Source organism: Pristiophorus japonicus, chromosome 5 (genome assembly GCF_044704955.1).
Source record: "Pristiophorus japonicus isolate sPriJap1 chromosome 5, sPriJap1.hap1, whole genome shotgun sequence".
Taxonomy (NCBI): domain Eukaryota; kingdom Metazoa; phylum Chordata; class Chondrichthyes; family Pristiophoridae; genus Pristiophorus; species Pristiophorus japonicus.
Genome location: NC_091981.1, coordinates 34,080,151 through 34,098,475, shown reverse-complemented (window position 1 = coordinate 34,098,475; position 18,325 = coordinate 34,080,151). Strand labels below are relative to the sequence as shown.

The 18,325-nt window shown below is 46.1% G+C and overlaps 1 protein-coding gene across 2 annotated transcripts in view; it reads left to right on the top strand.

Moving 5' to 3' along the window:
• The window catches only part of zdhhc11 (zinc finger DHHC-type containing 11), a 149,540-nt gene that overhangs the window by 32,893 nt on the left and 98,322 nt on the right, over positions 1-18,325 (top strand). Inside the window, exon 1 of one of the 2 annotated variants that reach the window (XM_070879829.1) lies at positions 4,370-4,814. The exons of the other annotated variant lie outside the window; for it this stretch is intronic. Coding sequence (XP_070735930.1) covers positions 4,659-4,814 — 156 coding nt within the window. The 5' untranslated portion in view covers positions 4,370-4,658. Of the gene's footprint in view, positions 1-4,369; positions 4,815-18,325 lie in introns of those variants that run through there. 2 annotated transcript variants of the gene reach the window in all.

Here is an 18,325-nt window from a genome sequence, read left to right as displayed (position 1 = left end):
GAGATGAAGGGGTTGGACCTCTACTCATGGGAGTTTAGAAAAATGAGAGGTGATCTTATTGAAACATACAAGATTCTGAGGGGGCTTGACAGGGTAGATGCAGAGAGGATGCTTGCTCTCGTGGGGGAATCTACTAGGCGGCATAATTTCAGAATGGAAATGAGGAGGAATTTCTTCTGAGGGTCGTGAATCTTTGAAATTCTCTGCCCCAGAGCTGTGGAGGCTGGGTCATTGAATATATTTAAGGTGGAGATAGACAGATTTTTGAATCAGAAGGGAGTTGAGGGTTATGGGGAGCGGGCAGGGAAGTGGAGTTGAGGCCATGATCAGATCAGCCATGATCTTATTGAATGGCAGAGCAGGCTCATGGGGCCAAATGGTCTACTCCTGCTCCTGTTTTTTTATGTTCTTTTTATACTCGCTTACAAAATGCAGTTGGTTTGGGACTTAAATTCTGAAAAATGTGCGCTATATGTGAATCTTTCTTTTTTTTTGTTTTTTGTTCAGTGCTAAAACCTGCCTGAAAAAAAGATACATCGGTGAGTCATAAACTAGTTGAAATTTAATGATGCAAGTACTGCAAATCGTTTCCTGTCTTTCACCAATACTAACTGCATTACGGTACAGTCTACCTAGTATGTTGTTGACTCTGTGTTTTTCATCTAATGGGAAAATGCTCTTTAGAGGTTTTTGCGCAATTTATTTCTTCTTCCGTTGACTATTTCCAACCATCAAGATTTATTGTAGATCGAATGTGGAGAAATTTGATGGTGCAGCTGTGGTTTGAAGCCTTATGTTACGACAATCTTTTTGTTGTGACATGTCCTCGAGCAAACAATGGGCAAATAATAGCCCGATAACTATACTCGCCATTATTAATATGCAAACTAGTCAGCAAATTCAGGGGGTTAAGAGATATGCTATGAGTTGTGAATCTTCAGAATTTACTGGTTGATTTACACCGCTCCACTTCGCAAACACCACATCTCCTCTCTTCGCCTCCGTTATTTTTAAGAACCTGTTGGATTTGCACATTAATTGCCCATTAAACTCGTTCCAGAAAGTTGCGGCTAATAATTAACAGCATATGTACCTTTTCCTTTGTTGTTTTTTTTTCTCTCTCTGGGGTCAAGTTTCGGCCTGAGTTGCTCCTATTTTTTTGGAGCACCTAGTTTAGAATGGAGTATCTTTAGAAAGTGCAATTCTCGGCATTTATTTTGCTCCAGTTCTAGTCAGTTGGAATAGTTTCATTTTAGAAAGGATTTTCTTTTCAAAAGGAGGTGTGTCTGGCCACTTGCGCCTGTTTTGCAAGTTTAGGCAGCAAAAACTTACTCCAAACTAATTTAGAATGGAGTAAGTGTAGATTTTTGTACGCTCAGAGAAGATGATGGGGAGGGGGGTGGGAGGAGAATAAGATGGGGAGGGGGGTGGGAGGAGAAGATTTTGCGGGATGGGGGGGGAGAGGAGATGATGTGGGGAGGGGGGTGGGAGGAGAAGATTTTGCGGAGTGGGGGGGGTGGAGAGAGGCGATGTTGTGGGGGGGGGGGGAGGGGAGAAGAAGACGACGATGCCGGGCCACCGCCGCCAATCGGGCAGGGCTACCCCCAGCGAGAGACAAGGCGGGCGGGCCCCGCTACCAGGTAAGATGGGTCAGGCCACTTGGCCCGGGATAGGGACGACATCCCTTCGGCCTGGGATAGGGTCGTCGCCCCGGAGACAGGATGCGCTGGGGGGGCCAGGAGCTACTGCGCACGCGCGCAGCTGCCAGCACTGTTTATGGCGCAGGGCTGTAGCTCCGCCCCCAGCAGCTCCTGCTGCGCCGCGCAGAGTGGAAATGGGCCTACAGCTGTCGGAGAATCACGAGGTAAGTATTCGGCGCAATTTTTATTCTATAAATTAGGCGGGCCTCTCCGATGTGTGCCGTTCTAGCTGGCATCCGAAACTTGAGCCCTTTACTTCTCCACCTGATTTGATTCTAATTCACCCTCCTCCGTCAATTCCTCCATTTCTTTCTCAATCCTTAAATCTCATTGATTAGAAAATACACTGTTGCTCCCGTCGTTCTGAGGTCCAGGATGCCCCACTGCCCTCACCACATCATGAGCAGCTCGCACTCCCAGCTAGTTATGGGGCAAAAAATGTTTTCAGCTGAAGGGGGCAGAAAAAAAATCTTAACTGGGCAGGCCCCCCAACACCCCGCTCCAGCAAAATCCGTCCCAGTGATTATTTTTCTTTGTGTAGTTTATTGATACTTTAAAAATATTTTACCTACTTTCCTTGTATATTTTTTTTGGCTGTCTGTATAGACTAGTGGGTCATGAGTTAGTAAATTTAATTGATAGTACTGGTTATGCTACAGCAGTATGTCAACAAAATGCATAGATTTCTATTCTTGTAATTATTCATTCTCTGAACGTGAAAGTCGCTGGCAAGGCCAGCATTTATTGTCCATCCCTAATTCCCCTGAGAAGGTGGTGATGGTGCAGTCCATGTGGTGAAGGTACTCCCATAATGCCTAACCTTTTTTAAATGTTAAAATTGCTAATAGAATTCTGGCTACAAGAGACCCCGCGATTCTGATGTGGACTAAGGCGAAATCCCGATGAAACTCTTGGAGAGTGGGATGGAAAGTGAGGATAAACCTGCCTCCCTGTATTTTCGAGAGATCCATTTTATGATTTGGAAGCTTGGATGAATCCTTCACCCAATCCTGACTCCTTGAAAAATCACAGCCACTGCCTCTTATCAGAGCTGAACATTTCTTTAAGGTATTTTAAAAATTTGGTCTTGAAGGGCCACTGGGATTCTAGGGTGGTGTGGATGTGGGCTGCTGGGCCTTACAAAAGTGGATCGGTCAGATGCTGCAGGCAATGGGAACTTGGCCCAACCATTTAAGGTACACACACGCACATACGAACATGAGTAGGCCATTTGGCCCCTCTAGCCTGCTCCACCATTTAATAAGATCATGGCTGATCTGATCATGGACTCTGCTCCACTTCCCCGTCCGCTCTCCATAACCCCTTATTCTCTTATCGCTCAAAAATCTGTATCGCTGCCTTAAATATATTCAATGACCCAGCCTCTGGGGCGGAGCATTCCACAGATTTACAACCCTCAGAGAAGAAAGTCCTCCTCATCTCCATCCCAATTGATTCTTAACTTCAATTCTTCAATTGATGGGAGCTCACCTACAAAATAATGAGCAACTTCCAGCTGTTCTCAGTTGGATAATTCTCCTTGTGGAAGAGCTATTCTGGAGGAGCCGGGGTGGGTGGGGGGGGGGGGAGGAAAGAGAAAGAAGGGAAATAAATTGAATTTTAATTGCATCTTTCACAACCTCAATGTCCCATAGCGCTTCACAGCCAATTAAGTACTTTTGAAGTGTAGTCACTGTTATAAAATAAAGAAACTTGGCAGCTAATTTTTGCATAGCATGGTCTCACAAACGGCAATGACCATATAATCTGTTTTTAGGTGTTGGTTGAGGAATACATTTTGGTCAGGACATTGGGGAGAACGCCCCTGCTCCTATTCAAATAGTCCCACAGGATTTTTTAATGGGGTCTCAGTTTAGCATCTCTGCTTTGACTCCTGGTCATCCAACTTCTCAATTTTGAAAATTCTTATCTTTGTGTTCAAATCCCTCCATGACCACACCCCTCCCTATCTCGGTAAGCTCCTGCAGCCCTGCAACCTTCCGAGATTTCTGCGTTCCTCCGACTCTAGCCTCTTGTGCGCCTACTCCTTCCTTCACCCCACCATCGGAAGGCATGCCTTCAGCTGTCTAGGCCTTAAGCTGTGGAATTCCCTCCCTAAACCTGTACGCTTCTACACGTCTCTCTACTGCTTAAAACCTACCACTTTGACCTAATATCTTTGTGTGGCTCCGTGTCAAATTTTGCCAGATATACGTTTCTGTGAAGTACCTTGGGATGTTTTACTACAAAGGCACTATATAAATGCAAGTTGTTGTATTGTGCTTACTGAGATGTACTGCCACGCTCACTTGGATGCACATTACAGCATAATTTCACTGATAAGCTACAGTAGAAAAGTTCCAGGCTACCGGGGGGGTGCTGTTCTGAGAAATGGGGTATTGTTGAGGTAGCTTTAATCTACAGCTTGCTGTGATAATGTGTGTTCAATGCTGAAACTGGGTTCTTGAAAGGGGAAAGTGCTACATTTCCCAGCACAAACGTCCTTCACCCAGATTTGCTTGTTCCAGCCACCAGTACGATTAGCAGTTTGTTTCCTGCTGTACAAGTAGAAGCTTTTATTGCATCGTGGCCTTGTGTGTTATACACGATAGTGCGTTGTTACATAATATGGAAGCTTAAGTTGGTTCAGTTCAATTGCGAGCAGTTGATGAGGCTGGCCACTTCCTTTTTGCAGTTTCCTCTTTCCCCAGCTCCAAGGGAGGAGGGTTTTCAGGTAGTTGTGACAGAGCAGAACGGCACCAACGAAAGGAAGTCACTTGCTCGTGATGGTTAAGGAGACTTCACTGCCCCGTGAGCACGAAGACATCGGACTCGGCTGCTGAGCACAGCAACGGTTGAAATACTGAGAGAAGATGTAGGTCTGTGCAGAGGCCGGCTTATTTCTGAGCGTACTGCCAAGAACTTTCAAGGGGTTCTTTTTTTTGCCTTGAGCTCAAAATGTCAGTAATCCATTCTGCATTACACTATCCTTGCTCGTGTGGTGCTCAAAGCTGCGCTCCTTTCAAGGGATACAGCACCGTAGTGATGAACCGTTATGGACAAGTCGGATTTTTTAACCATTATTTTCAATGCTGCTGTGTAATCTGCCACTGGGTATGTATGACTATTCTTCTTTATATCCCTAGCTGCAATGTCACAGATTTAGTGATTGTAGTGGTGACTTGAAATTGTTCAGCTCATCATTTGAAATAAACTAGATTATTCATTGTGCATTTGTTTTTTTTTTAAAAGTCAAACTTTCACATGTCCTAGCTTGCTAGTACAGACTGACATTGAAGATGCTGGTAACGCTTTAATTATTGCCGCATACTTCCTGTATCATGTGAGAAAATAATGCAAGACAATTTTAGTTGCCTTGTATATAGATACTGTTCAACATATTTGGTTCTCTAATATCCAACCTTTATTTCTGAATAATGCATTTAAAATACATGCAGCAATGCTTGAGTTGCAGAAACACAAAATGTTCTACAAAGTATTTTTTTTTTAAAAAGTGGATCACAATTGAAAATACTCCACCTCAGATTTTATCTACGTTTTCGATCAGTGTCTGATATTAGTGGAAGGTTGCATTTCTATGACTGGAGATTTTGAGATCCTAATAATTTACAGACTTTAAAAGAAATGTGACGGTAGATCAATAAATGGTTTCATTCATTTACTTACACTTTTCGCAATAAAATTGCCGTGAGGGTCATAAACATTTAACCTTTTATGTGTTGCAGACATCTGAGCTGTTAGACATTTGTGGCCAGGGTTGGGGATTTTTTTTCAGTCTATTTCATTGTGGTCAACAGTCTCTCTCTCAATTTTCAACTAGCAACATTATATCCAGCTGTTTTCTAAACATTCAAGTGGACACAAGTGTGTTAAGATGGCAATTCTGTGTAGTGTTTATCTCCCTACTATCCAAATTGGGAGGATATGTTCAGAGAAAAGGTTTTTGCAAATGATGGATGAAGCGTGCAACCTTATTGTAAGAATGAGAGGTTTAAGAGCTGGTATATGATTGGATTTTATCTGGGCAAGAAATAGAACCAAAGAGCATACATGACTGGGATTGGTATGTACTTCACTGTTGACCACAATGAAATAGACTGAAAAAAAATCCCAACCCTGGCCACAGATTTCTGCGACACATAAAAGGTTAAATGTTTATGATCCTCACGGCAATTTTATTGCAAGAAGTGTAAGTAAATGAATGAAACCATTGATCTACCGTCAGGTTTCTTTTAAAGTCTGTAAATTATTAGGATCTCTCAAAATCTTCACATAGAAATGCTACCTTCCATTAATTTGCAAAAAATGTATAGAAAAACAGTGTTTACATTCATTCAAATGCATTTGGGAGGGAAAAAAAACACACTTTAGACTAAACCTTGTCAAAATAAATTCACTTGAGAGCGAGCAATTTTTCTCTACAGCTACTATATATTAAATTTGTATTGGGTTGGCCATTGTTCTAAAGGTCTTTTTGATACTTTTGCAGCCTTGGCCAAGGACAGAAATGATTCTTTATCATTTGGTATACATGGTATTTTACCCAATTTTTATGATGGGGAGTTTCATCACAATGTACCTTTCTTTTTTGTAGCGAGCAATGAATGTTGTTATACTCATAATAAATGCTGAGACTGAGTACTGTGTGTAATGAGCAAGTGTGACCTTAGCTCCTTTATTAAGGTTCCAGAGTGCAGGTACCTCGTGGGTGGCCTGCTTATATACTGTGCTCCCAAGGGATGCTGGGATCCCTTGGGACTCCAACAAGTGGGCCCTCTGGTGGTCATGTGTAATGCAAGTTACAAAGGGTTAAATACACAATGAGTGTGAAGAAAGATAGATTTCCATCACCTTTGGATGCGCTTTACAGTTAATCAAGTACTTTTGAATTGGAGTTGTGTAGGAAGCGCGGCAGCCAATTTGCACACAGCAAGCTCTCACAAACAGCAATGAGGTAATGTCCAGATAATCTGTTTGTGATTTAAAAAAAAAAAAAATTGTTCCTGGTATGTGGACGCTGCCGGCAAAGCCAGGATTTATTGCCCATCTGTAATTGCCCTCGAGAGTGATGGTGAGCCGCCGCCTTAAACAGTTGCATCCCTGTGGTGAAGGTACTCCCACAGTGTGGTTAGGGAGGGAGTTCCAGGATTTTGACCCAGCAACTATGAAGGAACGACGATTATATTTTCAAGTCAGTGTGGTGTGTGACTTGGTGGGGAACTTGAAAGTGGTGGTGTTCCCATGCAACTGCTTCACTTCTTCTAGGTGTTGAAGGAGCCTTAGCGAGTTGCTGCAGGGCATCTTGTAGATGGTACACACCGGTGGTGGAGGGAGTGAATGTTGAAGGTGGTGGATGGGGTGCCAATCAAGCGGGCTGCTTTGTCCTGGATGATGTCGAGCTTCTTTAGTGTTGTTGGAGTTGCACTCATCCAGGCAATTGGAGAATATTACATCTCATTCCTGACTTGTGCCTTGTAGATGGCAAAAAGGCTTTGGGGAGGCAGGAGGTGTGACACTTGTTGCAAAATACCCAGCCTCTGACCTGCTCTTGTAGCCATAGTATTTATGTGGCTGGTCCAGTTAAGTTTCTGGTCAATGGTGACCACCAGGATGTTGATGGAAGATTCGGTGATGGTAATGACATTGAATATCAGGGGGCAGTGGTTAGATTCTCGCTTGTTGGAAATAGTCATTACCTGACATTAGTGTGGCAGAAATGTTAGTTGCCACTTATCAGCCCAAGCCTGAATGTCGTCCAGGTCTTGCTGCATGCGGGCATGAGCTGCTTCATTATCTGAGGAGTTGCGAATGGGACTGAACATAGTGCAATCATCAGTGAACATCCCCACTTCAAACCTTATGATAAAAGGGAAGATCATTGATGAAGCAGCTGAAGGTGGTTGGGCCTAGGACACTGCCCTGAGGAACTCCTGCAGTGATGTCCTGGAGCTGAGATGATTGACTCCAACCACCACAGCCTCCTTGCTCTTTGATAGGTATGACTCCAGCCAGTAGAGAGTTTTCCCCCTGATTCCCATTGACTTGCATTTTATTTTGGTTCCTTGATGCCACACTCGGTCAAATACTGCCTTGATGTCAAGGGCAGTCACTCTCTCCTTACCTCTGGAATTCAGCTCCTTTGTCCAAACCTGTAATGAGGTCTAGAGCCAAGTGGTCCCGGCACAACCCAAACTGAGCATCAGGTTATTGCCGATCCTCGGCAAATCCCTGCGAGCCAGGTGAGCCTCCAACGATGACCGGACCTCCTCTGGCGACGATCGGGTCCCCTCCCCCTCCAGCAGTGTCCTGGCCTCCTCTACCGATGAGGACTGGGCCTCTCCTCTCCAGCGATGACGACTGGCCTCTCCTCCTCCCTCAACGATGGCTGGACCTCAACTCCTCAACGGCGATCGTGCTTTCTTCCCCTTCAATGACGACCGAGCCCCTCCTTCCCCACCGATGACTTGGCCTCTTCTCCCCCAGCACGTGGTGAGTACCATGGCTGTGGCCACCCTGACCTCCCATACTGAACTCCAGGGGACCACTGACCCCCTCAATGCCTGCCCCAACCACCTACCATCACGTGCGCTACTCAGCGCTGAGCTTGTGGCCATCTTGCCGTAAGCAACGAAGCTCGTATAGCAGTGCCTGGTCTCCAGTTGTCTTGGACCCCCTTGCCACTGGACCAAGACCTTGCTCACCTAAGCCCGTGTGGTAGTCGGTGTGCAACGAGTACCCCACGTTAAAAGAACTCGCATACAGGCATCTTCCACTCATTTAATATGAAGTTCGGGGCCTGGAAAGTCAGGACCCTAATGGACAACTCTAACAGCGACAGGCCGGAGCGCCGCACCGCCATAGTTGCCCGGGAGCTTAGACTCTTTGACATTGACATCGCCGCTCGAAGTGAGACCTGGCGGGCAGGGGAAGGCCAGCTTAAAGAACATGGTGGAGGTTATACCTTTTCTGGAAAAGAAAACCAGAGGAAGAATGCTGCCGTCATAGAATCGGCCTAGCCGTCAAAAATGAACTGGTTGGCCGCCTCAAAGACTCCCCCTGTGGGATTAACGAACGCCTGATGACCCTTCGTCTTAACCTATCCCGGAACCAATGCGCCACAGTCATCCGTGCATATGCCCCAATATTCGATGCAATGGACGATACTAAAGAGGGATTCTATTCCAACCTCGAGACATCCCTGTCCTGCATCCCCAAGGACGACAAATTGATCCTCCTAGGAGACTTTAATGCTAGAGTCGTCACCCCTCTGGGGAGGCGTAATTGGCAGAGAGGGGGTAGGGAAATCCAATTCCAGCGGTACCCTACACTTGATAAAATGTCTGGAACATGAATTCCTCATCACCAACACCCTGTTCCGCCAGAGGGACAAATACAAGATATCGTGGCAACACCCTCACTCCAAACGTTGGCATCTGCTGGACTATGTCATTGTCCGAGCCAAGGATCGCAAGGATGTGCGCATCACCCACGCCATGATGGGAGCAGACAACTGCTGGACGGACCATCGCCTAATCCGATCCATCATCAATATTAACATAGCCCCAAAGCAGAGGGGACAGCAGAAGCAGTGCCACAAAAAAATTAATGCTAGGGTACTTAAAGACCCAGCTAAAAGAGCCCGACACAGCCAGCGCCTCACAGCCAATCTGGCCTGCCTTGATGGCCCTGAGATGCTCAATGCCCACAGTGCTTGGTCTGCAAGCCTGTGAAAAGACACTTGGTGACTCAACCAGAAAACACCAGGACTGGTTTGATGAAAGTGATCAGGAGATCCAAGCACAGAGCATTTTTGAGCCTCAAGCGACAGCCAAACTCGAGTGTGACAAAGCAACATTACAGACAGCTCAAGCCTGAGGTCCAACAAAAAACCCGGGGCCTAAAGAATAGGTGGTGGATGGAGAAAGCACAGGTGATACAACAACTAGCCGACAGCCACGACATATGAGGATTCTTCCTTGAAGTCAAGGCCACCTACGGTCCAAACTCCCAAGACCCCACCCCACTCCTGGCAAAGAACGGGGAAACACACATCAAGGACACCGAGGCTGTCTGGGCCTGGTGGAAGGAGCACTCAAGAAGATCTCCTCAATCGAGACTCTGCCTTTGACTCGAGTGTTCTCAACTCCTTCCTGCAGCATGCGACCCGCCACCACCTCCGTGAACTCCAACGTTGCACGAGGTAGGCAAAACCATAAAACAGCTCAAGAATAACAAGGCTACGGGTGCGGATGGAATTCCTGCTGAGGCGCTAAAATATGGCGGAGAAGACGCTGTTGGCCTCATCTCTCTCATTTGGAGGGAGGAGAGCATGCCGGGGGATGTCAGAGATGCAGTGATCGTGTCCATTTTTAAAAAGGGAACAAATCCGACTGTGGCAACTACAGGGGAATCTCCCTACTATCAACCACTGGGAAGGTTTTCGCTAGAGTCCTCCTCCACTGTCTTCTCCCTGTGGCCGAGGAGCTCCTCCCAGAATCGTTCCTAACTGGGATCAACAGATATGATCTTTGCATTTTTCCTGCAGTTGTCGTGCTGCAGGGAGCAGCACCAGACCTTGTACATGGCCTTTTTTGACCGTACAAAGGCCTTTGACACTGTCGACCGTGAGGGCTTATGGAGCGGCGTCCTCCATTTTGGATGCCCCCAAATGTTTGTCAACGTCCTTCGCCTGCTCCACGATGACATGCGGCAGTGATCCTTACCAACGGATCTGTTACAGACCCATTCCACGTCCAAATCTGGGTCAAACAGGGCTGTGTCATTGCTCCAACCCTCTTTTTAATCTTCCTCGCTGCCATGCTCCACCTCACTGTCAACAAGCTCCCCGCCGAAGTGGAACTAAACTACAGAACCAGTGGGAAGCTGTTTAACCTACGCCGCCTCCAGGCCAGGTCCAAGATCATCCAAACTTCTGTCGTTGAACTGCAGTACACGGACGACGCCTGCACATTCTGAGGCTGAACTCCAGGATATAGTCAATGTATTCACCAAGGCATATGAAAGCATAGGCCATATGCTTAACATCCGTAAGATAAAGATCCTCCACCAGCCTGTCATCGCCGCACAGCACTGCCCCCCCAGTCATCAAGATTCACGGCGCGGCTCTCAACAACGTGGACCATTTCCCATATCTCTGGAGCCTCCTGCCAACAAAGGCAGACATTGATGCGAAGATTCAACATCGCCTCCAGTGCGCCAGTGCAGCCTTCGGCCGCCTGAGGAAGAGTGTTTGAAGACCAAGCCCTCAAACCTACCACCAAGCTCATGGTCTACAGGGCTGTAGTAATTCCTGCCCTCCTATATGGGTCAGAGGCATGGACGACTTACAGAAGACACATCAAGTCGCTGGAGATATATCACCAACGATGTCTCCGCAAGATCCTGCAAATCCCCTGGGAGGACAGACGCACCAACATTCGCATCCTCGCCCAGGCTAACATCCCCAGCATTGAAGCACTGACCACGTTAGATCAGCTTTGTTGGGCAGGTCACTTGGTTCGCATGCCAGACACGAGACTCCCTAAACAACTGCTATATGAGGAGCTCCTTCATGGCAAATGAGCCAAAGGTGGGCAGCGGAAACGGTACAAAGACACCTTCAAAACCTCCCTGGTGAAGTGCGACATCACCACTGATGCCTGGGAGACCTTGGCCGAAGACTGCCCTAGGTGGAGAAAGTGCATCCGGGAGGGCGTTGAACTCTTCGAATCTCAACGCCGAGAGCGTGAAGAGGTCGGGCGCAGGCAGCGGAAGGAGCGTGTGGTAAATCAGTGCCACCCGCCCCCCCCCTTTCCCCGACGACTATCTGTCCCACCTGTGAAAGGGTCTGTGGCTCTCGTGTTGGACTGTTCAACCACAAAATAACTCATTTTGGGAGTGGAAGCAAGTCTTCCTCGATTTCGAGGGACTGCCAATGAGGCTTGGTGAGTAAGTGCTGTCGACGACACCTTCCATCACTTTGCTGATGATTGAAACTAGACTGATAGGGCGATAATTGGCGGATTGGATTTGTCTTGCTTTTTGTGGCTAGGACATACCTGGGCAGTTTTCCACATTATCGAGTCGATATCAGTGTTGTAGATGTACTGGAACAGCTTGGCTAGAGGTGCAGCTAGTTCTGGAGCACAAGTCTTCAGTATGATAGCTGGGATGTTAGCCTTTGCTGTATCCAGTGCACTAAGCCGCTACTTGATGTCATGTTGAGTGAATTGAATTGGCTGAAGACTGGCTTGTGATGGTGGGGACCTCGGGAGGAGGCCGATATGTATCATCCACTCGGCACTTCTGGCTGAAGATGGTTGCAAACGTTTCACCCTTGTCTTTTGCACTCGCGTGCTGGGCTCCGCCATCATTGAGGATGGGGATATTCATGCAAATGGAGAAAAATGCCCCAAGGCCTTTTACTGAGACCCAATCAGACAACGTTGGATGTTGAAACAAAAGAAGAGGTATTAGAAAAGGTGACTCAAAGCTTGGTCAGTGAGATGGGTTTTACAGAGAGCCTTAAAAGGGTTGAGGGAGAGGTGGGAGCAAATATCAGAATATGGGCCCTTGGTGGTTGAAGGCACAGCTGTCAAATGTTGGTGCTCATTAAAGGCAAGTTGCTGTTATTTTTTTTCTTGGATGCTGGGGTAGATAATTTAAATAAATAATTCTGCTAGAATAATCGCTAAGTTTGTCGTTCTAAAGAGATTAGCTCGCCTGGATACCTGTCCTCTTGAGAGAGGTTCCTTTTAAAGACAGTGCAAGGATCAGACAATAGTGTTGTGACCCCGCAGTTAAAGGAAATCATTAAATTTAAGAAATAACATGGAATTTCCCATAGCTTCCAGATCACTTGCCTCCTTCCTCTCCTTTCTGCCTCTTCCTCCCCCCCCCCCCCCCCCCCAAACCTGCAGAGCACTGATAGGGGTGGGGGAAAGGCACCAGGGCATTGACGCACCATGACTCCGATCCAGTGATTGGAACCTTGAATTGAAGGATGGGGAAGACTGTGAACAAATGCTAGCCCCTAGCCACATTTGGCTGGCACTGGTATATCGGTGGGTGAACATCATTTGACAGGTACACAGTACATACTTAGTCTGGATTTGGGGTGGTGGGGGTTGAGATTTGCGGAGGGACAGGGAATGATTGTGTTGTTTGATGTTGGGAAGTTGATAGAAGGGATGTCAAACATGAAGCAAACTTACCACTTCAGCGGATCTCTTTGAGCTTTAAGTTGAGCTTCCACTTGTTTCACTTTGTGAAATTAACTCTTTGAATGCTCCTGCATCTAATATTTTGACACTGCATTCCTCTGTGTCACATCTGTCTACTTTTACATTTTGTCTTTCTCCCCTCTTGAGACTGCTGCGCTATGGTTTTTAGCAAATTAATTCACAAGCAAAAGGAGGCAATAACTTCCCAGAGAACATGGAAGGGCTGGATTTCAGCAGGAGAAGCTCTGTGTTAATCTAACACATCTATGCGAACTTTCTTCAATATGGCCTATTTTTTTTTTGAATAAGGCCCCTCAAACTCCAAGGATATCATTTTTCCTAAACTGGCCAATTTTAAATGGATATCCCTGCTCTGCTCTATTTCTTTAGTCCAGTGGGTTCCTGTCCTACGTTTGTGGTATGCTGTACAGATCAGGACTGTGTAATTTCTGATGGGTGGAAGCATGTTTGCACTTTCAACTCATATCTTAACCGTTGTGCAAGAAATCAAAGGTCTGTAAGATAAAATGTTCATTGTACTTCTGTCATCAAGGATGTGAAGAGGGGTTTACAGCTTTGTGTAGATCCTTCTCAATGTGGGTTCCTGATCAGGCCATATGGCCTGATGGAGGTTCCACATTCAAAATGTAGACTTGATTCTCCAATAACACTTGCATTAGTTGACCAATTGGTTGCTCTAGTGTCATCAACAGAAAAACAAATCACGATGGTAAAATAATTCAAACATAAAGCCTAATTTAAACAAAGTAAAACTTATACAGGTACATTTAAATAGTAATATTGTTGTTTTGGCTATCAGTTGCAGTAGGCCCCAAGTGTCTGATTAACTTGCTGTGTGCTTTCAGCATTTTCTGTTTTTGTTCCTGCCTGAGCTCATTGCTGGAGTTTAGTCCACACATCAGGATGCACAAGGCAGCTGTTGATTTTTTCATTTGAAGCTAAGCAACCGTAATGCCACAGTTCCCCAATAGACAATCTCCAATTAGTGCCTGTAATTTTTTACAACTGAGATGTTGTTAGAAAAAGGAGAGATGTCATCTTGATAGATATCCTAAAACTGACATCTCCATCAAAACTTAGGAATGAGAGTGAAAAGCAACAAACCTTGTTTGTTCCAAGAATTGTGGATGTCACTGACTAGGCTGACATTTATTGTTCCTCCCGAGTTGCCTTTGAGAAGGTGCTGGACCGCTTTCTTGAACCGCTGCAATCTATATGGTGAAGGTGCTCCCACAGTGCTGTTGGGTAGGGAATTCTAGGATTTCAACCCAACGATGGTCTACTTGGAATAATGTGTCCTGTTTTGGTCTCCTCACATGGCTGATATTGAGGCTCTGGAAAGGGTGCAGAAGAGGGCTACTAGACTGATTCCAAGTCTAAAGCATCTTGGTAATCAAAATAGGCTAAAAGAGTTGGGACTCTATACCTTCGAGCAGCGTAGACTTCTGGGGGATCTGATTGAGGTTTATAAGATAATGAAAGGAACTGATGGTGTTCCAGCTGACAGTTTATTTTAATTAAATAGGTTAGGCAGGACCAGGGATCACACATTTAAGTTGTATAGGGCTAGATCTAGGTTAGACGTCAGGAGATGGTTCTTTTCCCAGAAAATAGTAGACCTCTGGGACACACTGCCGTTTCGTGTGGTGGAATGCAGACTTGCTGGATTTGTTTCTGGCTGCGGCAGAGATCACCTCTTACAGAAGGTAGGTACTGCAGGAAATTCAAGGCCAGAGTGATCTCTTGGACTTGTTTCGATCGCCTCGGTGGGTTGGAGAGGAATTTCCCAGATTTTATTTTTCCCCCTAAATTTTCCTATGTTTTTAAAAAAAATTTTGCCTCTCCCAGCAGATCACATGGTTTTGGGTGGGGTGGGGTGTACATGTTGTGATACACAAGGTATCACAATTGTGTAGGAGAGGCTTGATGGAGCAGATGGTCTTTACCTGTCCGTCATTGTTCATATGTTTGTTCGTATGATGAAGGAATGGTCATGTATACCCACGTTGGGATGGTGTGTGACTTGGAGGGGAGCTTGGAGGTGGTGGTGTTCCCCTGCAGCTGCTGCCCTTGTCCTCCTAGGTGGTGGAGGTCGTAGGTTTGGAAGACGCTGTTGAAGAATCCCTGGTGAGTTGCTGCAGTGCGTCCTGCCGACACATTGGTCCGTTTCAGAGCTGTAGACTCATTCAGTCCAACTAGTCCATGCTGGCATGTACAATCCACATGATCCTCCTATCACCCCTCTTCATCTAACCCTATTGTATAGCATATCCTTCAATGCCTTTCTCCCTCGTAATCTTCAACCTTCCCTTTAAATGTATCTATGCTATTTGCCTCAATTACTCCTGCAGATATTACACACTGCAGCCACGTTGCATAGGTGGAATGAGTGAATGTTAGGTGGTATGAGGTACCGATCAAGTGAAGTGCTTTGTCCTGGATGGCGTCTAGGTCCTTGTATAAGAACATAAGATATTGGAGTGGGAGTAGGCCATTGGCCCCACATGGCTGATCTGATCCTGGGCTCAGCTTCACTTCCCTGCCCGCTCCCCATAACCCTTCACTCCCTTATCATTCAAAAATCTGTCTATCTCCACCTTAAATATATTCAATGACCCAGCCTCCACAGCTCTGGGGCAGAGAATTCCATGGATTTACAACCCTCTGGGAGAAGAAATTCCTCCTCATTTCAGTTCTAAATGGGTGACACCTTATTCTGAAACTATGCCCCCTAGTTCTAGATTCCTCCATGAGTGGAAATATCCTCTCTGCATCTACCTTGTTGAGCCCCCTCAGTATCTTACATGTTTCAATATGATCAACTCGCATTCTTCTAAACTCCAATGAGTACAGGCTCAACCTTTCTTCATCATTCAATCCCTTCATCTCAGGAATCAGTCTAGTGAACCTTCTTTGAACTGCCTCCAAAGCAAGTATATCCTTCCTCATCAATACCCTGTATAGTTGTAGCAGGACTTTTGCAATAAAGGCCAACATTCCATTTACCTTCCTGATTGCTTGCTACAGACTAACATTTTGTGTTTCATGTGCAAGGACCCCCAGGTCCTTCTGTACAGCAGCATTTTGTAATCTCTCCATTTAAATAATTTCCTTTTTTATTTTTTCTGCCAAAGTTGATGATCCCACACTTTCCCACATTGTACTCCCTCTGCCAAATGTTTGCCCACTCATTTAGCCAGTTTATATTCCTTTGCAGATCCTTTGTGCCCTCCTCACAACTTGCTTACCCACCCATCTTTGTTTCATCAGCAAACTTGGCTAGATTACACTCGGTCCCTTCATCCAAGTCATTGATATAGATTGTAAATAGTTGAGGCCCCAGCACTGATCCCTGTGGCACCCCAGTAGTTACTGTTTCCCGGTTTTTGGTTAGTTAGCCAATCCTCTATCCATGCTAATATATTACCCCCAACTCAGTGAGCTCTTATCATGTGCAGTAACCTTTTACGTGACACCTTATCAAATGCCTTCTGGAAATCCAAATACACCACATTCACTGGTTCCCCCTTATCCACACAACTTATTACATCCTCCAAGAACTCCAGCAAATTTGTCAAACATGATTTCCCTTTTATAAAAGCATGCTGACTCTGCTTGACTGTATTATGCTTTTCCAAATGTTCTGCTACTGCTTCCTTAATAATGGACTCCAGCATTTTCCTAATGACATGTTAGCCTAACTAGTCGATAATTTCCTGCTTTCTGTCTCCCTCCTTTTTTTAAAAGGGGAGCATTACATTTGCAGTTTTACAATCCACCCTTGGGTGCTGTTGGAGCTGCACTCATCCAGGCAAGTGGAGAGTACTCCATCATACTCCTGACTTGTGCCTTGTAGGTGGTGGAAACGCTTTTTGGAGTCAGGAGATGAGTCACTCACCGCAGAATATCCAGCCTCTGGTCTGCTCTAGTAGCCACGGCATTTATATAGCTGGTCCATTTCTGAGCTGAACTGTGAATGAGTGAGGCCCCAGATAAATATTATGGGGGCAAAATTGTCCCTCGCCCTGATTGGGGGCGGTAACATTCCGGGGCAGGGACCTTTATCTCATGGCCCGGAAGTCCTGCCCCCAATGCGGAAGTGAGCCTTGAGCCCCTCAAAGAAAGCGCAGTTCGGTCTCCGGCACTCCGCTTCCATTGAGGGCGCTCCTGGGGCAGTAGAGCAACGCAGATGCTTCACACAGCGCTGACGTGCTACAATGTCCTTTCCACTTCAGTTAAAGGGGAGGGCCACTGCACAATCTGCATGGCCCTTTGGTGGCCACCATGGATGAATGAGACCAGCAGCCTGGCACCCAAAATGGAGTGCTGGGCTGCACGATGGTGGCCCGGTCCATGCTCGGGCTGACCCAAGATTCGGCCGACGAACAAAGATGGCGGCCAGGGGTGTAGTAGGCCTTCCCTTTAAACAGGTCCCCGGCAGCAGCTCTACGCCAGCTTCGTCACCCGCGATGCTGGCGTTGATATCAGCTCACGGCACGTGGGTCAATTTCTTCCGCTGGGCGTTAAGTGGTCGCACGGCAGCCCGGGGCGCGGTGCTGCCGGGACAGCATCTCCCAAACCTCCGAGGGAAATTTCCTGGGAGGTGGTAGCAAACTCTTTCCCCCAGACGAAAATGGCCTTGCGCCCCCTGGAGGCGCTAACGGGGCTATAAAAAGGGCCAATTTTGCCCTTTGAGATTTGCATTGTTATATTTAAGGATTGAGGAGAGGTGTTTTTAAATACGTTTTCTTTGGCTGTATGAGTGGAATAGCGACCATGATATGGCAGGTTGATCAGAGCCCTTTGAAGGTGGGGCTGACTGCTCCTTTCTCATTCCCATTTCTTGTGCCTTGTGTTCTTGTGCCTAACCGCAGAACCAGATCGACAGCGTGTAGAGGAAATTACTCTCTCCATTGTGAGTAGCTTTCACTCTTGTGCTAGACTTTTTGCACATTACAAGTGTGATGTGAAGGGAGACTGTCTTCACACTTCCTGATGGATTAAAAATAATTTGCTCTGTTTACCCACACTGGATTTCCTGTAATGATTTATCACCGTGGTAGCAAATTTAAAGCTGTGCAACCTTTTGCATGATTTATTTTTAATTTGGCCGTGCTTTTTGTAGATATTGCAATCAACAGAATTTTTTTTTCTCTTGAATTAACTCTTTGAAGCCGAGTATTTTCATTTAGGAGCAGCCATACTCTTTCAAGCTTACTTCAATTGTGATCATTTTGAAGAGTTGAGGAAATCAAGTGTTAAAGGGCATGGGCACTCATGGAAAGTCCGAGGTCAAGCTCCAGCTGCAAGGAACGATTTGTAAACACATGGGTCTAGAAATTCAGGCATGCTATTTCTGGC